Raw genomic sequence first — 22,139 nt, forward strand, 5'->3', positions numbered from 1 at the left:
ATTCGTTTTTTTGTACGCTCCCTCGTATCAGCGGTTGAAGCGTGGCGATTGGTCATGTTAAGGAGCTAGTCTGGCGATGATCCTTGTAGATGCATTCTAGGCATTTGGATCCAGCACAACCACAAATCGGATGATATTCTCTGTAAAGAACAACATAGATAGACAGGGGGATGTACAAGAGCACTCTTTCTCGAAATCTCTCGTCTTGAATCCCATCCCCAGATTCAAAGTGTCGCCCTCCTCAAGATCCACTTGCTCAATGAAATGATGTTCCACCAGGATCGCGCTATGGGCTACTCAATCCAGTTTAGTCTGGGGCAGTGCCGACCACGTTCGTGTTTCCTGTTGTTCCTATTCGTTCAAGACCGAACGCGACGTCTTGGCGCGTCCCAAATGTCGCTTGTCACGAATCAGGGGAAGGGGAATGTTTGGAGAAGAGTGGAAGATTTATTGTGGCGAACCTTAATTCATCATCATTACATGTCCTCGCAAGGCTCAGTCAACCAACATAATACCCCGAGCGGCTCCAGCTGAAGTATGATGAGGCAGTGTCTATGTTACATCTTCACTCAGCTGGACACACAGCCTCAGCCTTGTTCAAGTACAACCTTGTTCATGTAACGAGTCCTTTCAAGATTATAAAATATTGCCATTACCCTACACAAAAATTGATGCAACTGATGTCCAACATTCGCCGACACTCGTGATTGTTTGTTTTGTCTCACTACCAACACTAGTCACGTCTCACCAACGCCACTTGATTGGCTATCATTGTGCCAGGTTTCCTCATCGCTTCATTACTCACTAAATATTCAATCTCGCTTACTCAACTTAAAATACCATGGCTGGTGTCCCGACCGCGAGAGGATGCGACGCATGCCGCAGACAAAAGAAAAGGGTAAAACAACAGCGTCCACCCACTTCTTTTACTGTTATGCTCACTAGTGACATTTCCAGTGCGATCAAGCCAAGCCAAAATGCTCTCGATGTGCGCGCCTCAAAACGACATGTGTAGGAAGTGGTGTGAAGCGCTTTGTCTTTAAATCAGAGAATCAACAAGCAGCTAAAAATGTTTCGCAAACTGTAGTTGCTAGAAAAAACAACCCGGCACCAGCTCCAGTGCTCAGTAATGAAAAAACCTTGATGTCAGGAAACCTGGTACATATTCTGAACCTTGACGACCCAGCATATGACATCTCGACATTTGGCTTATTTGTTGTGGATCTCCCTCGACATGTTGGTTCCAGCAAGTCCCTCGACGCGGCTATCGGTGCCTTTGTCGCGGGATTCGGTACGCTTCAGAACAAAACCATGTCCAAGGTTTTTGCGCTCGATCGATATGTTTATGCTATAAAGACGCTGAGAGAAACCATGAACAACCCTGTACTGGCCAACACGAAGGACAATATGTGCTCGATATATTTGATTGCGATCTGTCAAGTAAGTATTTATCATGTTAGTGGTGAATTTATCATTAACCTGTTGCAGGAATGGCTGGGACACTGTTCTGGGTATACAAAACACTATGAAATGCTTGGACATTTGATCCAGAATTCTGTTCAAAAGCATTCTTTCGATCCCTCTGATCTATCATTTATGCAAACTATTCTCGGCGCTGTGGTGAGTTTTCTCTTCTTAACTTTAATCTTCATTGTGCTCATCCAAAAACAATAGGTCCTCGAGAGCTTCAATAATCAAAACATACAATTGGGTCCATGGTATTGGCAGGCCATGTCCCTGTTTAGCGGCGGTGTTCGGCCTCTCAAGTCTGGTGACGGCATGTCTTTTGCATCTTTAGATCTCGCAACCATTGGTGAAATGTCTTGGTTTCTCCGAGAACCCGAGAAATAATTTTATCAGATACGCTCTACCTACGCACTCCTTCGAGCAGAGCAGCCTCGACTTCAACAAATTATGAAAATATCAGTCGCCAAGGCTAGAGAAACTTGTTCCACATCACAACAAAGAAGACTCGGCATCCGGTTCTATAGTGCTATCGCAGCAATGCTCACGATGGGTACAGTCCTGAACCGAATCATACGTATTTACGACGACGATCCCGCTCTTATGGAAGAGGCCAAACGCTATGTTGACGACATTATTGAGCTGGGTATAGAAGCTAGCTATAACCGACCGATAGCTGCGGCGTCCATAGCGACCCCCCTCACAATGTCCCTGGCTGCCATGGAAGATTACAGATATGCCGAGGCGGAGGTGTTACTGCTCGAGTACCAGACTGATTTTGCCGGGTTGCATTACTTTGATGATGTTGAGAGAATTCGGCAGCAGTTTGAGAACATTGATAAGAGGAACCGAAGGACAAAGGAGTTTTTATTACTGAACGAGCAGGGAATGGAGGAAAGTATGACAACTATAGAAACGGAAACAGATGCTGGACCTGAGTGCACGATATTATAGAACAACTAGTAGATGAACATGGTACGCCAAACCAAGAATTTGCACTTAGACACTCCCGAGTCCCATTTGTCGGCGATATGTCATTGGCAAGCTTGAAGCCAACTACACTCACTGAACGTTAAAAGTTTTCAAAGAACGCATCCGTTTATGCTAGCATTGAAAGATACTATGCCAAGTGATCACGTCATCGGCACTATCACCCAGTCTAGCCTCGTACATAGGTTCTGATGAGTCATGCCGATAGTGGAGAGGTTAACAAGAGAAAGAATATCTACAATAACAACTCGCACATCGCAGATCATAGATCCAACTATTATAAACATTCAAAATGACTCAAAATATTTACGACAATAACAAATTCTTTACTGAATATTCCGCACTTGACAGATCCATTCAGGGTCTTGATGCAGCCCCAGAATGGCCACGGCTGAGATCTTTCATCCCAGACCTCCAAGGCCGTGATGTTCTTGACCTTGGCTGCGGCTTTGGATGGTTCGCTCGCTGGGCACGAAGTACGGGTGCCAACTCGGTTCGAGCCATCGAGATTTCTAACAATATGCTCAGTCGAGCACGAGCCATGACCAACGACACAAAAATCATCTTTCAACAAGCCGACCTCGACAACATCAAACTTCCGGAACATGGTAGCGGCATATACGATGTGGTGTTTAGCTCACTCACGCTTCACTATCTTGCCAACCTACCAGAACTCATTCAACAAGTGTACACTGTGCTCAAGCCAGGAGGAACATTTGTCTTTTCAATTGAGCACCCCATATACACAGCGCCAACTAAAGCCGAATTTGTCACTGATGAAGTGTCTGGACGACAGTACTGGCCGCTTGATAGCTACCAGAAGGAGGGCCTTCGGGTGACAGACTGGCTAGCGGAAGGCGTTCAGAAACAGCACAGGACTGTCGCTAGCTACGTCAACCTTCTTCTCAAGGGAGGGTTTCGGTTAGCAGAATTTGATGAGTGGTGTCCCACGCCAGAGGAGTTGGAGAAATGTGGTTGGCACAGAGTATTGGAAAGACCGGTTTATCTCTTGATTTCGGCTGTAAAAAACTGAATTATACCTTATCTAAAATACATAGCTTCTTCCACTGGTCAAATCCCTTTCAGTCACCTATTTCTCTTCTGCTACAGAGGGACTATCTTCCTTAGGTTCCTCACGAATCAAAAACTTCTCATCGTTCACATGGTGATGTCGAACCCAGAAGATAATCGTCTGGACAAAGAGAACAATACCAGGAGCGGCCCATGCCCACTGCAGAAGGAATATTAGAAACATACCAAAGATAAGGACATGTATACTTACAATAAGATTGGGATCATTAATCGAAGGAATCAAGATCTGAGCCAATGCAGCGGACAGAGCCTGCATAGCCAAGTTGATTGCAACGACAGTGGACTTCATGCCTTCAGGCGCCCTAGCATATGCCATCTCGTATGCCGTGACTGCAGTGAAGAGTTCACCAATAGCGCCGAGCATAACGACAGGGAGCTGCCACCAGATGGAAACAGGAGATACACTGTCACAGGCTGAAGCGTGATATCCGCAAGGCGAGGTTTTATAGACCCACCACTGTAAAAGTGCGCCAACGAGACTTCCGATAATAGTAGATACATAACCAACAGTCATACGACTAATGGGACCGAACTTGATGTGGTATCTGTTCAAGAGCGGGTAAAGAACAAATGACATGATGGGCGCAAAGACCATCAGGGTGAGTGGGTTGAAGTTGTGAATCAGGTCATTTGGTGCACCTTTCGTGGTCATCGAAGCTCCTTGGTTCGACAATACCGTACCAACACCACCATTATTCAGGTAGAATAGTGGCTGATAGAGAAAGATCTGGCACGCAGACAGAGTTCTACGAGCATGCTCGACTGCCTGGCTATCCCAAGAAACCGTCTTGCCCTTGGCAGCAAGAACTGATGGCTTGACAGACTCGAAAAAGTCCTTGGCCCAAACCCTGCCTCTGTTTTCTTTGATAGCCAAACTGACGATTTTGAAGAACTTGTTGAGATCGGATCCTTGTGGCGGTGCGCGCTTAAGACTTTTGTATCGCCACATGAGCAGCACTGGCAGGAGGATGTAGATAATACCCGGAAGGAGAAATGCAAGCCAAAAGCCAACGTACTTTTCGATATAAGTTGTAGCAATCATGAAGAAAGCACCGACGTTGATACACATGTAGAAGATCAACATGATCCTCTGAATAGTGGTCTCGGGATCGACAATGACCCTTTCGCCAGACTTGAGTGTCTTGACATATTCTGTCTGGTCGGTGTATTGGTCGACGATGAGAGGAACGACATTGGGCTTGAATAGACCTGCTCCGATGGCGAGCAGAAAGAAACTGACCATGAAAGGTGCAAGTCCATTACCGGCTTTGAGAACAGCGGGAGCTGCACCTCCAACCATGATAACGTGTGCTACGCCACCAATGACAACTCCGTACATGATTGCCCTGAAACGGCCGGTTTTGGTGTCCCCGAGCCATGCACCAAAGATTGGGATGACATAGGCTAGGAAGTTGAACAGGAGTACCATGGCCGAGGCAAACTGAAGGCCCCGGTTTCTATTGTCGGTTTTGGTCAGTCCAGAGTTCGATTGCATAGTAAAGTAACGTACAATGCACCGGCATGGCCGTTGGGGTCATTCTTGGCAACAGCTCCAGCCCCGTTACCACCCTTTGGTAACGGGAACTGCATGAAATTGTTAAAGACTGTCTTGCAACCATAGAATGAGGCTCGTTCTGCAAGCTCAACTATGCAGAGAAGGTATGAAACCCATGGGATGCGGCCTGCTATCTTTCGTAGTTTAAGTTTCTCCTCGGCGGTCGGGGGTAATTGGTCCGAGACACTATTCGATGGTGATACGACATTGGCCTCCGGGTCGAGTGCCAGGCTTTCATCCTGCGAAGCTGTTGTACAAAACTCATTAGTCGTGTCTGGGCTCAGACTAATGTCACTTACCCATATTGTAGCTGACGATGGTGGCCCCAAAGCAACAGGCTATCTTGACTTTGGGATACTGGCAGATTGATGAAATGCTGTAACATGTGGTCTGGATATCTCACTTATAATAGTCTTGAGAGAACCTTAGATATAAAGGTTTATTGATAAGGTAGCCTGCATAGACAGATTAACCTTTATTAGAAACCTAAAGAAAATTGAAAATGCGTAAACAAAAGCTTAAGAGATTATTAAAAATAAAAAATAAACTTATAATAGTTCTAATAATCAATACATTATTTTGCCCCTGGAGGATGTCGCCATCATGCCAATCGTGACACCATATAGAAATTACATAAAAAGAGGAACTGTTATGGGATATCCATGTGGGAAGCAACCATTCGAAAATGTACTGAAATCTGTTGGTTAGACTAATATGGCAAGAGGAGCAACAATCATTGGCCCCGCTGTCGGAGTCGGGCCGCTCCGATCCCAGTTAACTACAGCCCGGGATGTGGGAGACATTTTTTGATGCATAAACTGCTAATTGCTAAAACATCAAGTAAGTAATCTCTTACTAGAAGACAATATTGGCTTGGTGATTCCGAATAAATGCAAAAATAACTAGACAAGCCGCGTGTGAATAATGCTATAATCAATATGTTGACCTGGGAAAGAGCCTACATTTGAGAACGAACTATAACCATCGTTGGTTTAAAGTGGATTTAACCCTCTTTTATTGTAGCTCTGCGCTTTGAGCACGGGTTTATTACTATATCGGTGCACTAAACACCACTTTGACGAGATATTGCGCAACCAGCAACCGGCTAAACCGGCATCTCAGATGCAACCACTCGACACTTCTTAGATTGCCTGTATAAAAGTATCAATGTATGGCGGAGGGAATGCTTAGGATGCTCAGCAATTGTGAGCTCTATTGAACTCGTTTACTCCTAAGAGATTCCAGAGTTTTTTGACTTGCACTAGGTTTGAACCTAAAGGAGAGGATGGAATGCCTATTTAGACATTGTCAGGTTTATGAGACAGTTTTGTAGGCAAAATGAAATTTGTTAATCAGCGGGTCAGTCATAGACATCATCACCGTCGCCGTCGCCATCACCATCATCCTCTTCATCCTCTTCATCTTCCTCGAACTCATTATCATCATCTGTACCGTCACCGGAGCCTACTTGTTCACTGTCCTCCTCCCACACACTTTCTGAATCTTGATACTCCCTCAGCTTATGAGTCGGGAAATGCATCCTGTTCATATGAGGAAAGCATTTAAAGCAAAGGTGGAATGGATGCTGGCAATCGAAACAAATGTAATGTGTTCCTATTATAGGCTTCATTCACGGGTCTGGTTAGCAATGATGGATATATAGCTTGGGTTAGCGCTACTGACCATGATGCAATTTCCGCAGAATTTCCCAAGGTGGTGTATCCCTGGCGGTATGACATGGAAAGCTGCGTCCCATACTTCCTTCGATCCATTCTCAAGAACTCTCTCCATCTTGTCCTTGGGTGGCTTGAGAATACTTTTGAAATGTTGTTCAAAATCCGCGAGATTGGCCAGCTTCAGAGGCGACCATTGACCGTCGTTACTGCGAGCCCAGATGTCTGCCCCATATTCTTCAACAAGGTGTTGTGCTGTTTCCCAAGAGTCTTTCAATCTACACGCCCACATCAGCGGAGTCCATCCATCAGAATCTTTGACGTTGACATCAAAGTCTGCCGGCAATCGTTTTATAAAACTCTCTGCAGTATACCAGAGGTTGGTTGATACAAAATGCAACGGAGTTCGGTCGTAGAGATCCCTAGCTTGCAAGGCAATGCCAGATCTTGTTACAAGTTCTAGTGTTTTGTGATTGCCCTTACGGCGCATCGCTGCGTAATGACAGGGCTTGAGACCTTGATCATCGGCAACCTCCAGATCAGCTCCATGCCGGATGAGGTAGTTTATCAATCGAGGATAGACTTGCCAAATGGCGGCAATTAGAGGGTACATTTCCATTCGGCCTCCATAGTTGACATCTATCTGCAACTCTTCAATCAAGTAGCGAGCAGTCATCTCACTGACTCGATTGAAGTGTATACGAGCAATTGCCGTGTAGAGGATGGATTCGCCTAAGGGTTCAAACCCGGGCATATGAGGATCCGCTTTGCGTTGAATAAGAATCTTTAGTAGGGTGTAAAACTCAGTAACTGGTAGCAAATTCCCGTTACGATGCCAGTTACAGACGATATGTAGTAGGCTGCCGAACCTAGGACTGTATATGTCTGCTCTTGCACCTCTCGATAGTAGCAGTCGAGCTGCTGAGATGTTTCTCCGCTCCAGAGCGATTACCAAAGGAGTAGAGCCATCTGCGTTTGTACTGTCCATCGGCGCCCCGAATCGAAGAAGTGACGAGATAAGCGGTTCCGGAGTGTTTTGATCAAGGTAATGAAGCACAGTATTTTGCCTTTCATCCAGTACGTCGGCCTTTGTCCCATATTCGAAACATTGCTCCATAAGCTTAAACAATGCTTGAGATTGCTCTGTGGACATGTTCTCGACCGGACATCGGATGAAGAATTTTGCATCCTTCATCTCATCATCGAGACAAGCGCCAGATTCTAGAAGAAAGCTAGCGCAGTCATAGTGACCAGCCTCGGCTGCAAGTCGGATCGCAGTAGCTCCATAGTCCTCGTCATCTGGGTCGTAGGTTAATTTCGCATCAAGGTCTGGCGTCGAATCCTGATTTGCAATAATGACTTCTAGAGTACTTTTGTAACCATTCCTCGCTGCTAGCATAGTCACAGTTCCGCCGACACACATGGCGTTGATATCAGCTTCGTGCTTCAACAGAACCTTGACGGAATTAGGTGCATCATATACGGCATGAAGGGCCTGCCAACCATCTTCTCTTCTCCAATCAGTTTTAGCCCCTCTTTTCAAAAACAGTTCAAGTCTTTCGGTGTCCCAGGTTCTGTATGCCGCACTAAAAAGTGCTGCGTCGACTCCTTCGGGTGCGTAATTGACGTCTGCGCCTCTATCAAGCAGAAGCTCTATCATGTCGAGATCGCAGTCTCCAGCAGCAAATGATAGTGGAGTTCTGGCAACACCTTCTTCCCACGGATCTACCGCATTAATGTTGGCCCCTTGATCGATTAGTAGGCCAACGAGTTCCGTGTTGTCTGTCCTCAGCCCTCTGATGAGAAGCATTTCCTTGTCAGAATAGGTCTCGTTGGGGTTTGCACCCTTCTCCAAAAGAAGGCGGCAAATGTCGACGGTATCTCTCTTAGTGCAGAACTGATATAAAAGGCTACCATCTCTGGATTCAGCGCAAGGGTTTGCACCGTGCTCTAGAAGAATTCGGAGGCATTCCTTCCTGTGTTTCTGTGCAGTGCGTATAGTGGGCTCGACCATGTCAGTGTCACCCGCGTCAACCTGGAATTGAGCTCCAGCCGAGATGAGTTGGTCAAGAACAACGTGGTTGCCTACTTCAGCCGCCCTCGTTACTATCAGTTCTCCTTCATGTGTTTTTTGGTCAACTCTAGCACCTCTGTCGAGAAGCATCTGCACGATGACTTGATCAGCAACTTCAACAGCAACCACCAAAGGCGTCATATCTTCGTGATCTCTAGTCGAAAGATCAATCTCAAAGTTTAACAGGGTTTCCACAACCACTCTTTGTCTCCAGAAAATGGCTGCGTTAAGGGCTGTCTGGCCAGTTTCAACGTCAACCTGATTGAGATTAAACCCGGATTTGGCAATTGCTGTGGCCAGACAGTTAGAGCCGGTAATGGCAGCACAAGATAGGAGCGATTGGTTCCATTCGAAGCTCTTCAAAGTAGCCACCTTGTCCAATATTTTGATCATGATGTCTTCATTTTGAGCCGCGGCAGCCCAAAATATAGCTTCCTTTAGACTGGCCTCATCGGCTTCCACCAGCTCCAAAAGATTACTGAAGATAAACGATTGATTATTTCTCGCCGCTTCGACAATGGCAAGCGATATATCCTTTTGGAACCACTCTGCCTCCTTACTCTCGTCAACTTCTGTGGAAACAAGGTCGTCCAAACCAAAATAAGCCATCAGTGGAAGAGGAGAGCAGTAACTTTGTTGCATCCGTGTGGATGGATTTGACAGCAGATACACTGCTTCAGCCAATTTATCTCGTAGATGTTTGGCGCGGAAAAACCCCAAGGCTAGCTCGAATGGTCGATGATTGTCAGCAAGTCGATAATGGTCCGCCCAAAATCGAACAGCGTACTCAAGCAGATCTTGTCCTGCGATACAAAACGGATACTTCAGCTCGTCGCCCGCATAGTTATCTGCAGAGAGTCTTGCGAATTGCTGCTGTACACAATCTTGCATCATGTATTGTAAACATGTAGTTGCAATTGCCCCGTGTATGTATGACGGGTTTTCGGTTTCGTTGTTGTCGCCATCGAGTGTGATAGACTGATCAAATGAGTCGTGTGATAATTTGACTTCACCGCCCTCAATGACGATGATGCCCGAGAAACATTTTTGAACTTCGTCCACGAGGCACTCGTAGTCGTAGTCCAGCAGCGTTGTGCGTATATCTCCTGGATTCTGGGTTGCCGATAATGCTAGAGCCTGTCCCAATGCCTTGGGAGTTAATGGTTCCTTGGCATATCTCACCCATCGGTGTACTTGGAGAGCCCACTGACGCCTTTTGTTACTCAGTGCCCTCAGCAGCTCATTCAGTATAGTCTTCGCTGTGACTGGCCTCAGTCTTTCCAATGCAGCCGTGATTGTCGCAAGCGAAGCTCCTCGACCAAACGTTTTCAGCCATTGTAGGATCACATATCCATGACGAGGTACATTCTTACAATCTTCCAATAGCGCCAAGACGGTTGTTTCGACTTGATGTAAAACAGGACGCTTCTGAAGAAGATGTTTAAGCGACATGTGGAGGCTGTGAACACCTACTCCTTCCTCGTCGATACTGTATCCTAAGAATTGTACTGGACAGTTTCCTAGTGATAGTGTCTGTGATTTATCGATCAAGGTCTTCGATATTTCGTCTGAACCACTTGTCGTGGTAACCACACGATAATCGATGTCACCATGAGATTGATGCTCCTGGATTGCAGCTAGAAACCATCGTCGTTCATCCTCGATACAGTTGTCAAAGGAGCCCAAGAAGATGACGAGGTCTGCTGCATTTGTCATTCCGCGAACGGTGGCAAAGAGGTTGAAAAGTTGTGTAAGCGACCAACACTTGTAGCTCATAAGCTGCGCCAGACCTTTTCGAGCGTGAATGTCTGTATCAAAGGAGCAGTGCCACGCCGCATGGTTCAAGAATGTGAGTAGCATGGACCTGACGTTGTTGTATCTGTGATCTGATTTGACGAATTCAAAATAGAAAGACTGCCCTTTCGGGTTGTCATCCCAATAGCCTTCATTTTCAGAATCGTATAATGTGTAAAGATATTGGGACAGCATTGACACTCTCTTTTGGTCTGTCTCGTTAGCCTCAATGTGTATTAATTGAGGCCCTAGTTTAGTTTTCAAGACTCGGTAGATATCCTGGCTTGTAAGCCAGTCCATAACTGGAAGCCTCCCGCCCTTTCTATGCTCCATGTGTATGGTCGGGATCTTGATAGGTGGTATCACGCTCAGTAGGGCGGTTTTGAATCGTGCAAGGTATGGATCAACCTTGAAAGCTACTTCAGTCTTAGCGTATAACCATGTAATAAAGAGTAGTCAGTGGTGGCGTACGATAGACGTTCTCACGGAAACGTCTCGACAAAGATCTCAGCCACTTTGTGTCACCATTAGGATATTCAACACCTCTCACCAAATTAGGGTGGTCGACTTTGGTCAGATAATACTCGTTCTGCTTCTCCATTGTGTTAATGAAGGTGGAAACAGTGTATTGACTGAAAGGTGATGCAAGCGCGACAGGGAGCTCCTTCGAAGTAGGAGTGGAATCTTGTGCGGGTGTTGGTCGATGTACTTGATCAATCTGTGTCACTCCAGCTCCAGTTTCTGGATCATTAGTCGTGTCTAAAATCGTCAACAACTTATTGTTCATTGGCTCCCCTTTGGATCCTACTTCTGGAAAGTCTGCCAAATGGGATACATTGATAGTTGTTAGACGGTAGAATAATCTGCACTTGAGAAAACTCTCATTGATGCTTTCAACCTGTCGCGCAATGTTCTTTATCTTGCCAAGTCTACCATTCGTGATTTCAGGGCCAGGAAAGTCCATGAGATTTAGCACTTCGTCCTGAAGAACTTCGAGAGACTCGGACTTGTGTGGACAACCAAGAAATAGCTATACTCAATTTAGTATGCGGTATAAAGTAAGTCGGGATGGCAGTTATACAATAGCGGTCGAGAGCGTTGCAATTTTGTGGTGGATCACTTTGGCTGATTCCCAAGCTATATCGTCCTTATAGTCGTCTCGCAATACAGGTTGAGTTGCTTCCATGAGAACCTATAAAATGGTTAAAGGTTCAGCTGTGAGTTTATCCTTTCCCAAAACGTACCTTCTTGACAATGTTACCGCCAATATCATGGCATACCCAGATAATCGGCCGGTTGACTTCTGTCTATCAATGACAAACATTAGTCGTTCATGTGACATACATAGCATTCGATGCAAATGTACTTACATCGAGAAGACTCTGTCTGAGCTGGCAATATGAACGGAGAAGATTCCGGGCTTCTATCTCAATTCCGTCTGGTCTGAAGACCTGTGCACTCTCATCAAGTGCGTAAACATAGTCCAATTGCCGTATGGAAAGTTCTTGAAAAAGACTATGTTTAAGCCACGCGGCTCCTGTTTTCGATATCCATACAGTTCTATGATTATCGCGAAGCCCATGGACAGTGATCACACTGTATAAGTTAGTATGCCACAAGTATCTGTTTTTTGTACTTACTCATAGTCATCGAAATTTGAAAATCCCCAATACCGAGCCAAACCAAGACGGCGATTGAGTCCACCTATCACCCCTGGAACAAGCAAGTGATTGAACGTAGCTATGTCAGATATCTCTGATGTTACATCTGATGAAGCATTTGAAGAAACATTTGAAGAAACATTTGATGAAGCATCTGAGATGGCATCTTCTTGGTCTTCAGGACTAGTTGACTGTTCTTCGATGTCCTTCTCACTTGAAAGGTCTCTGGAGATTTGTTTTACAAGCTCTGGGCGAGGTGAAGCACCCGTTTCGCTTTCGTCTGATTCTGACATGATGCTGGCGAGCTGGGATAGAATCTCTTCTACCCTTCTGATATGAAGCAGAGTTTGAAGAACAGAGGATAAGGCATTGGGAGGGACAATACGGCATCGGACTGAGGCATTTAGAATTGATACATTCCTGTACTCGAGAGTCAGAAAAGGTACAAACGATACTGATCAACAACAGTGACAGCATGTGCATTAGTCGTCGGAAGCAGCAGGGGTCTGGTCTGACATGCAGCACCTTTCGGGCGGGAACTTTTTCTTATCACAAACGCCGTATTACTGCGGCTGAAGAAACACAGTCATTGGATGTTTACCTGTCGGCTGCGAGATTGCAGTTCCAGCTGACCACTCCACGTCTTGGCTGGGTAGGGAACTGACCTTTTAACCTATCCCATACGCTGACCTTTCACCATTCAGCACGGAACTTCCGCCAGCTAGATTACATAGTATCTTCCAAGTGCCTGCTAGATGATGAATGATTGGGTCGACTGAACTAGGCATCAGCTTCATCACAACATCAAGTCGCTTACATGAAGTCTTTCCCTTTGGGTATCTCACATAATAATACTAGGATCCAATTGGCATTCGGAAATAAATCTTACTACAGTTCCACAAGACTGTCCCAAAGAGGTATCTACTGCGCGTCCGGTAGCATTGTCGTAGGAATAACAGCGCCCAATTGGTCCAAGTTTACAGCTCCAAGCTCTTCGACATCGTACTTCATCAGCCGATTTTTAGACGGCTTTGTAGGCTTCAGCAAAATAGGGTCGTCTTCCGGCGATCCACCAAAGAAGTTTTGCATCGCTGTCCGTCTGTCCGCTTTGCATATCAGGTTCACATGACAAGAGAACACGGCTTCATCCATCCTCTTTACTCTGACAGCAAGTTGAATAGAGGTAGGGACGCCCTTCTTCTGGCTGTCATTCTCCAGCAACGTCCATTGGGCGGTTCGCGTTAAGCCAACCTTGTCATCCCAAGTCTTTCTACCACTAATAGTGGCAGCATGGCTTTTCTCATGACCAACAGTCCTCTCCCATTTAAGAGAGGTGTTGAGATTGGCCCCAAAACTGGCGCCAATACTACCTTCTCCGCCTTTGGTAACAGTCATGGTTTCCTTGCTGGGTGAGAAGCTGTAATTTCCGTCAAAAGAGATGGCGTCAACCTCTGGAATCCTTGCATCGACTTCCGTACAATCGAAGGTCAAGTCAATCGTTGCTCGAGCGATGCGGCGGGCTTTCTTCTCAGGATCGAACCTGAACTGGAAAACTAGGATCGTAGCCCAGTAATCGCTGTCCGTCGCTATAGCGCCGTGAACGACATCAATTAGGTTACATTGTATAGTAACGCCATGGCCGATTCTTTGAATGACCTGAGCTCGTTGGAATGGGTTCGCAGAGTTGTTCCGAATGTGGAACTCAGCTTCTTCAGTTCCATATTCAGTCATGGGGAAAATGATCTCCTCAGTGTCGCTACTTGACGGTTCATTATAATCGGTCATGATGATGGTGGGCCTAGAGTTCGTTGAAACTGAGGAAGAATGATGTTTCTTGGCGGTCTATAACTCTGTAGATAAGCTCGAGAGGGTATGGAGAGCTATACTCATTTAAATTACAACATCCGGTTGAGTTCACGGAGTTGGGGGCCAAAAGGCAAATTGACAGGGAAGTGATGCGCCAAGCCCACGCTAAACATCAACAGGAAACACCTCCAAAGGACTTGTCATCACACGGATAAAGACATGAGGGAATAAAGCGGCCTGTCAGGAGGATTAGCATAGCAGATTCCTCATCAGGCAGTGATGTGAAACGCGGTTGGAAATTACAATGCAGCTTATCACAAAATTGGATTATGTTGTCGAGCATACAGACACATCAGAGTACATCCCAATACTTATCGTCCAAACGAGGCTGGCGGCTAATGTGAACCTTGAAGCGTGTTACATTGATAACTTTACTAGGAACACTAAGTAAACACGGGGACTCTACATCTCCGATTCTTCTTTCCAACGAGAACTAGCCAACATTTGATGACGCATGAAACTCTCCTCCTAGCAGCTTCCTGAAACTATTACGCTATGGCAGATTTGGAAAATAGAGAGGTTTACGATGAGAGCGATAAAGATGACAAACATGATAAGGAAGATTTTGACGACGACGACTACGACGACGATGAAGACCATGACACTGCCCTGAATGACGCTATCAAGGACATGGAGACCAGGTTCAACAAGCCAAAGCCAAGCCAACACGATATCGATGAATTCATCAACCGACATGGTGATGTTGTAACACAGGCCTGGGAGACTCATGGTTCATTTCTGCATGAGATTATCCTTAGAGTTTCGAAGAGAACCAAATTTACCTGGGGTGATCCAGACCATATCTCTTCCCTTGTCGAAACACTCGTCTCAAGATACCCCCATTTGCTCGAGGCGAAGAACGAAGAGAACCAGACGCCTTTGTACCAAGCAATTCGGGCAAAGAAATGGACTTATAAATTAGTCGACTCTATCTTGGTTGGAAGCAAGGATGAGCATATCCAGAAAGCACTAGAGTTCTCTTTCGGCGAGGGTCCGTCTTTGAAGACATGCTTGACAACAGCGTTCGACACTCTGGGCGACCCGGGAACACCAGGGAAGGCCAATACTCTGTCAAACTTGATCTTCAGATCAAGTAGTAAAGCACTAGCAATGTGTGATGGTACTGGCAAGTCCCCATTTCATTACGCAGTGCGGTATAGCCAGTGCAGTGACGGACGAGTAGCTCTGATCAAGAAACTACTCGATAAAGATAGTAAAACGGTGGAGGGTCTCAGAGCCGACTTCAAAAATGAACCTTTGAAGACATTCTTAGACATTTACTACACTCGAAAAGAAGACGGGATAGAATACTCGGTTTATACTGAGCATGGAAGAACGAAAGTGGTGTTTCAAGCAGAAGAGGCACGAAAGGAGCAAGAGTTAAAGCCACAGGAGACTATCGATCGAAGTCGTCCAAGGTCTACAACCATTATTCTTCCCGCAAAGGACAAGGATCCTCCAAAGTCTGGTTTCCGTGAGAAGAGTTATAAGGGTTCTGAGGATCGGGAACGTGGAGGAAAGAAGCCTGATCGTGACCGGGACTCTCGCAAGCAACCTGAACCCGAAACCATGACAGAAAATGAGAGGAAGCGCCAGCAACTCAAAGAAGAAGAAAGACGACAACGAGAAGGTCTTCAAAACAATGGTGAGAATGAGTACCAGCAAGGCCTTTTGCAGCCCAAAGATGCTGGACTCGGTGATCAAGGAGACAAGATCGAAGAGACAATGTCAAAAATCCGAACATCTCAGCTGAAAACTTCGCATGCACCTAACTCGCCAATAAAAAGGGTTGCTACAGAATCAAGGGGTGTTGAAACGGCCAAGAAGGGTAAAAAGAAAGTCAGTCCACCCAAGACACTATCGTCAGAGGTGCTGGAGAAAAACTCGGAAAAGGTCCGCGAACTGCTCAAGCTCCACTATATGAGGACACGAAGCATACGAGAGGTCACATATTTCTTATACGGAAAGAACCCTAAAGGTGAGTAGCGAAATGTGCTTTACTTGGTTGATGTACTAACCCTCCTGTTACTAGATGTCCATATCAGTTTCGATTGTTGCGGACTTTTGTCTGAGACTCACGATGATTTGTTTTCAAAGCAATTTGGTCACGATTCAAATAGTGGAATCACCTTTGACAGCGTCTTGATGTATGCTCGATTTCCGGTCGTCCGTGTTAAGCGCAGTGGAAGACTAGCGCCAGTCCAACGCGCACGAGGGCGACAGGACATGGAGTTTTTTGCCGGGTGGCTGAAGCGGAAGGGTGTTGAGCGTATCCTCACTCTCCAGGTTCAAGAAGACAATCAAGATCCTCATAGCGATGAGTCAATCCAGAGTGTTCTGCGAAACTTCACTGTCGAACATCTTGACTGGCAAAAACCAGATCTGGACCCGTTGACCATCTGTGAAAGAGCCGATATTAGTAAGGTTGATCAAGATGCCTGGAAGCTTGCCAATGCCGATACATTGATCAAGCCGAGAAAAGACTTGAGACAGTTGACTTTGAAATGGAGTGGTAGCAATGCTGCACTCAGAGCTTGGAGCGAGGCCGGAGGCTTACCACAATTATTGGAACTCAGAAAGATTGACCTTCATATCCCGGCTGTACTAGAGGTAAGTGACCTTTATGAATGTCATTACGCCAAACATACTGATCTTGACTCCCAGCTACCTGATCATCCAGATTGGATAAACCGAAACTTGGATCTGTTCCAAGTTCGTCTCACCCAGGGCTACATGGCGAACCATCCACCCAAGTCAGATGACGAAACGAAAGAGCCGAGGAGACCTAATTATCGAGGGATCGAAGTGATCCAAAGTTGGGATGACAGGAAGTTCGAAAACTCCACAGCTCGCAAGGTCGTAACCAAGTCAATTGGTATGCCTGATGCTGCCGACGAGCATGAATGGATCAAACAAATGGAGAAGTTCTCGAAGCCAATGAGTGAACTTTGGAAAGAAACTTTGAAAGAATCCATCAATCCACTAAATTCGTCTCCGGAAGATGCAAGACTTATTTCTACCACCGACAGTCAGATCTTGTCTACTCTTCGAAAGGATGTCATAGTAGCGCTCATCGATGATGGAGTCGATACTCTTGATCCGGCTTTCTCCAACCAATTCGTCGAAGGAAAGACCTTTGACTATCAGGGCGATGATGGTTTAGGCCAGTACTACGTCTCAGCAAACGGCCATGGCACCGACATGGCCAGGATGATATTGAAGGTTTGTCCCATGGCGAGGATTTACTCGATAAAATTAAAGACACAACCTAGTAAGGGTGGACAACATTTGACCATCGACGAATCATCAATTGCACCTGTAAGCTATCCTGACACGTTTTACTCGAACTTGATACTAACATCGTTCAGGCAATTGAAGCCGCTTTAGAAAAGAAAGCAGATGTCATCTCCATGTCGTGGACAATCCCAATCCCAGAGACAGGGACTGAAAACCAGAAACGAATTGACAAAGTACTCAAGCTAGCATGTTCAAAAGACGTCGTCATGTTCTGCTCCTCGCCAGACCAAAGGACTCAGACCAAGCATTATCCTTCTCATTACAACCGTGACAAGATATTTCTAATCGGAGCTGCTGATGATAGCGGCACCGCTTTCAACCATGCCGGACTAGACAACGACTTTATCTTCCCTGGAGTCAATGTCAACACAGGCAGCAACCACAGCCGATCCTACTCAACCGATCCAACATCAGGCGTTCAGGTAGCGACAGGTTCAAGCATCGCCACAGCTCTGGCAGCTGGCCTAGCAGCAATGGTGACATACTGTTTCAAGACCAGTGCACTTGCTGCCGTCACAACGAGAATAGCACAGGGTAGACCCCCTACCGCAAGTGGTACTGAACTAGTGAAACCGCAAGACGTGGATAGAATTGCGCACCATGATGGGTTGAAGAAGGTTTTTGACAGGATCGGCACAATGGATGGTGGAAAGTTTATTGCGGTTTGGCGCATATTCAGGCCTGCCACTGAATGCTTGACTGATGGAAAACTAACTTATGAGCAAAAGGTTACTCATATAATGGAGCTTTGCAGAGACTTGATGGACCGCATGGATCGATAGACTGTTATTATGATGTTCAATTAAATATTTCAGCGAGTCTCGAATAAATATCTACCTCGTGCCCGATAACGTCGTCTTGGCAACAGAACTCAAGCGATCTAGATCAATAGCTCCCAACTCCTCAGTATCATAGTCCATGAGCTTATTTGTAGGTGACGTTTTAGGATCTAACAAGACGGGGTCGACGTTCAGTGTATTGCCGAACAAGTCTTGCAAGCCCTTCCTTTCCCTCGTTTTGCAAGTCAGCTTGGGAAGGCAAGAAAAGGCTACTTCACTCTTCCTCTTTAATCTGACAGCAATCTGGATTGAAGATGGAATGCCCGTTTTCAAGGCTACGTTTTCCAATAAAAGCCATTTCGCCGTTGTTCCAACACCAAAATCGTTGACCTCAATCATGCCTTTGATAGTAGCGGCAGAGTCATTCTCGCGGCTAATTGTCTCCTCCAATCCAAGAGATGTGCTGACACCAGCCCCGAGACTGGCGTTGGTGTTGGTGTTGGTGTTGATATTCCCTTCGATGTCTTTGGTACGACTAACAGTTTCCTTGGTCGATGAGACGTTGTAGTTTCCATCGAAAGAGATAGCGTCGACCTCTGGGGGGACACTCATAATATCTCCCACAACACCACCAAAGACCAATTCAATTGATGCTCCAGCCACACGACGACCAGTCCTGTCGGGAGGAAACCTAAACTGAAATACCAAAATGGTGGCCAAGTTATCACTGTCCGGGGAGATAGTACCGTGAATGATATCAATCAAGTTGCATTGTATGTGAACGCCATGACCGGTCCTTTCGACAAAATGAGTCCGATCAATAAAATTCTTCGGTATGCGCGTTTCGCTCTCTTCACTCCCCAGGTCCTTCATCGAAATCACGGCCTCCTCAGTGTTTCTTTCTTTCTCAGTCCCATCTTTCGGCATTTCATTGTAGGAGGACTTTGTCGAAAAAGTCTGAAGACCCTCATTCACTTCCTTTATGCTATCATATTGCTCCGAAGTAGCAATTTGAGAGGCCGATCGTTGGAACCTGTGAAACATCATATTAGCACGGAAACTGCCAGGTTCCGTATGCCCTTACATTCCAGAAGACTCTGCTTTGGAACCTTCTTGCATCTTGTTCGCCACATCATCGTCCCTGTCGTCTTTTGAACTAATTTCCTCGAGCCTGTTTCTTATGAAAGGTTCAACATCTGACCGCATCCTGCCTACGCTTATATTGAGGACCTGGTGGGCTTTATTGCACTCTTTGATGCGTGCACTGATCTTGGCGTCTTCCCGACTTGTAACAAGCACATACAAACCCAGTCGAGTGTATTCGAACAGATCCCTGATCCAATTAAGAAGGTCATGGAGATCATTACACTCATCAATCGCGTCCAATACAATCCAAATCGGGATTCGCCTCGACAATATGCTCTTGAAATGGGATATGAATTCTTCTGTTTCCGGCTTTCGGGTCCCGTTTTGGAAGAGCTTGAAAAGATCTTCTTCATCTCCATAACCACCTTGAATTTTGTGTAGCTGGTGAATCAGAGATCGAATCATGGAGTCAAACGAAGTCTTATTTGGGTTAATAGGAATGTCGTTTGTAGAAGACTTGGATTCGAAGAAGAAGAAAAGAACTTTGGCGTCGCTCTCCCAAAGGTTGTCGATTATACAAGAACTAACAGTCGTCTTTCCAACTCCAGGTCCGCCTCGTAACCACAATAAGAAAGTTGGATGTCCTTGCCAGGAAGCGAACTCTTTACTGTATACGGACCAACCCCCGGTCCCGAAAACCCGGTTGTCTCTGGCTAGTTCCAGATTTGTCGAATAATCAGGTAGATTCAACCATGATACTCGTTCATCGTTACCCCATTCAACCGTTCCGCTCTCTGCACCGGGTTTGATTGAATCATGTTCGTCGTCTGAACAGGTTCCCCTGACTTCCGGCAATTCACTATCCAAAGACATGGATACCCCCTCCACCTGTGATGTTGCCTTGGAGCTTTCGGCGAAGTACTCTCCGGGATTATATGTATTCCAATCTTCGATGTATTTTGTAAGCGATGGGAAGAAACGAAAGTTTGTAATGTCGACCTTTCGGATATCCTTGACTTCTGTGTCTTCTGCTGTGCTCTCATCAAGCCATAGCTCAACATCCTTGCGAACAGATTCGACCATAACAGAATCTACTGAAGGTAAAGATTCAGCCCAAGGAAGAGCTCTGAGTGAAAATTCATGAATACAATTGCCAATATGCTCAAGATTTGCAGCCGCATCTGGTTCAACCTCCTCGTCTCGAGGCCAAGGACATAAAGAACATTGACCAAGATTTGGGGGGGCTATATTGCGGCATGAGTCTTGCATATACGGGATGTCATCCTCGGATATCGTGTCTTTATGTTTCTCCCTGTTGTGGGATGCAAACTCCTCGGCAGTTGTAAAGACTGAATTTTCAGTTCCAAGACAGACCGAACATTCCCAGTAGAATCCCATGCCATGACTTTGTAGAATATGATTACGCCATGTTTCTCGTGAGATATACAAGACTTCTGCCTTGGTACATTCGGGAAATGGACAGGTGTAGGGACACAGATCCTCGGTAAGATGTTTCCTATAGATGTTAGTGGGTGGTGTAGTATGATTTACGATCTTCAATTACCTCCACCTAGTCGTGTCTCTGAACATTCCTGGCAATGTCTGATGACAACAAGGACACTTGAAGCCCTTCGCCTGGTCTGGAAAAGGAGGTGGCGAAGGATAGGACATTCTTTTAACAGAAACCGAAACACGACTAGCGGCAACCTGTGAAGGTATTGTCATCTTCAATACGTCACCTTCCACCGCAGAAGGTGCAGTAGCGCTCAATTCTGCAGGTTGAGAGACTATCACGCTGTTGGGTGTCTTTGTGCTGGGAGTATCTTTTGGCTGTGGTGACTCTTGAGCGTCTGAGGCTTTGGTTGACCTGTTGTCCTGTTCCCCAACTGCCAGTTCGATTGGCTCAGACTTTGGTATGGGAAACTGCACCATATGCTGGCCCAATTTTTGCTGATGTTGTTTTGCATACCTGAACCTGTGTCGACGTCGCAAGTTTGCGAGTATCAGATGTTGCTGTTCTCGTGTCACATCACCCAGGTTTTTTTCGACCTCCTGCACCCTCTGTTCAGTATTGTTTTTCGCATTTTCCTCGTCAATCTTTCGCCGTTTTGCCAGGGTATTGGAAATAATGAACTCGAGGTGTTTTCGTAAGTCTTCGTTCTCTTTCGGGTTAAAGGACGAATCGGCTTTTTGTAGCCTTGCAACAGTTCCTGACTTCCTGATAGCAAATCCAAGCATAATAAGTTGGTCCAAGATATCGTCAATGTCCCTCATCACTTTCTTGAATGGCGGTTCGGCATTCTGTTCAACAGACTCGCTCTCCGTATCAGAGTCACCACTATCGTCCGTATCATCATCCAGCTTTTTGCCTAGCGCAAGGAACCAAGACGCTGAACTTGTAGCGTTGTCCTCTTCACTTGGAACGACTGCCGCAAAGGAATCCTTTGTAGGAGATGGTGAAGGATCCCTAGGATTTAGTATATCATCGCGGCATACGTCTCGATTCTCATTCAACACATTCTCGCGGCAGTTCTCGATGATTTTGTGAAGACTCCGAAGCAAGCTAGTCAAAACCAGCCGTGGCTTGGGCTGAAATTCGAGTCTCCGATCGAGTGATGCGTAAGGCTTCGCCAATGCCCCGACACCGGAAGCCCAAAGGTTCATGTCAGCAAGTCGGCTCTCGGCCCAGCCGTCTTTCATTAGAGCCTTGACTGATAAACACGCCTCGAGGCTCGAGATGCATTCTCTGGTGGCTTGATAAATGCTACCAGAGAATGCGTGTTGAGCCACAAGCGTAGACATGACTGA

The 22,139-nt window shown here is 46.0% G+C and overlaps 8 protein-coding genes across 8 annotated transcripts; 4 read left to right on the forward strand and 4 right to left on the reverse strand.

The window, feature by feature from the left end:
* Window positions 1–1,143: 1,143 nt before the first annotated feature.
* Window positions 1,144–1,851, forward strand: FPOAC1_000099 (uncharacterized protein; the record flags this gene model as incomplete). The annotated part of the gene is made up of 3 exons (XM_044844719.1): window positions 1,144–1,440; window positions 1,489–1,620; window positions 1,675–1,851. The coding sequence occupies 3 exons, from the start codon at window positions 1,144–1,146 to the stop codon at window positions 1,849–1,851; spliced, it is 606 nt and encodes a 201-aa protein (XP_044710635.1).
* Window positions 1,852–2,013: 162 nt separating this feature from the next.
* FPOAC1_000100 (uncharacterized protein) lies at window positions 2,014–2,418 on the forward strand (the record flags this gene model as incomplete). The annotated part of the gene is made up of 1 exon (XM_044844720.1): window positions 2,014–2,418. The coding sequence occupies one exon, from the start codon at window positions 2,014–2,016 to the stop codon at window positions 2,416–2,418; it is 405 nt and encodes a 134-aa protein (XP_044710636.1).
* Window positions 2,419–2,746: 328 nt separating this feature from the next.
* On the forward strand, window positions 2,747–3,487 carry FPOAC1_000101 (uncharacterized protein; the record flags this gene model as incomplete). The annotated part of the gene is made up of 1 exon (XM_044844721.1): window positions 2,747–3,487. One exon carries the CDS (start codon window positions 2,747–2,749, stop codon window positions 3,485–3,487), a length of 741 nt encoding a protein of 246 aa, XP_044710637.1.
* Window positions 3,488–3,544: 57 nt separating this feature from the next.
* On the reverse strand, window positions 3,545–5,404 carry FPOAC1_000102 (uncharacterized protein; the record flags this gene model as incomplete). Its single annotated transcript, XM_044844722.1, has 4 exons — window positions 3,545–3,685; window positions 3,737–5,003; window positions 5,057–5,348; window positions 5,401–5,404. The coding sequence occupies 4 exons, from the start codon at window positions 5,402–5,404 to the stop codon at window positions 3,545–3,547; spliced, it is 1,704 nt and encodes a 567-aa protein (XP_044710638.1).
* A 1,323-nt stretch (window positions 5,405–6,727) lies between these two features.
* On the reverse strand, window positions 6,728–12,596 carry FPOAC1_000103 (uncharacterized protein; the record flags this gene model as incomplete). The annotated part of the gene is made up of 6 exons (XM_044844723.1): window positions 6,728–11,058; window positions 11,114–11,672; window positions 11,724–11,834; window positions 11,887–11,949; window positions 12,013–12,238; window positions 12,283–12,596. The coding sequence occupies 6 exons, from the start codon at window positions 12,594–12,596 to the stop codon at window positions 6,728–6,730; spliced, it is 5,604 nt and encodes a 1,867-aa protein (XP_044710639.1).
* A 628-nt stretch (window positions 12,597–13,224) lies between these two features.
* Window positions 13,225–14,088, reverse strand: FPOAC1_000104 (uncharacterized protein; the record flags this gene model as incomplete). Its single annotated transcript, XM_044844724.1, has 1 exon — window positions 13,225–14,088. One exon carries the CDS (start codon window positions 14,086–14,088, stop codon window positions 13,225–13,227), a length of 864 nt encoding a protein of 287 aa, XP_044710640.1.
* Window positions 14,089–14,664: 576 nt separating this feature from the next.
* On the forward strand, window positions 14,665–18,248 carry FPOAC1_000105 (uncharacterized protein; the record flags this gene model as incomplete). The annotated part of the gene is made up of 4 exons (XM_044844725.1): window positions 14,665–16,147; window positions 16,202–16,779; window positions 16,834–17,487; window positions 17,538–18,248. The coding sequence occupies 4 exons, from the start codon at window positions 14,665–14,667 to the stop codon at window positions 18,246–18,248; spliced, it is 3,426 nt and encodes a 1,141-aa protein (XP_044710641.1).
* A 51-nt stretch (window positions 18,249–18,299) lies between these two features.
* On the reverse strand, window positions 18,300–22,133 carry FPOAC1_000106 (uncharacterized protein; the record flags this gene model as incomplete). The annotated part of the gene is made up of 3 exons (XM_044844726.1): window positions 18,300–19,278; window positions 19,330–20,575; window positions 21,071–22,133. The coding sequence occupies 3 exons, from the start codon at window positions 22,131–22,133 to the stop codon at window positions 18,300–18,302; spliced, it is 3,288 nt and encodes a 1,095-aa protein (XP_044710642.1).
* Between the last annotated feature and the right edge of the window lie 6 nt (window positions 22,134–22,139).

The sequence above is a fragment of the Fusarium poae genome, chromosome 1 (genome assembly GCF_019609905.1).
Source record: "Fusarium poae strain DAOMC 252244 chromosome 1, whole genome shotgun sequence".
In the NCBI taxonomy this organism is placed as follows: domain Eukaryota; kingdom Fungi; phylum Ascomycota; class Sordariomycetes; order Hypocreales; family Nectriaceae; genus Fusarium; species Fusarium poae.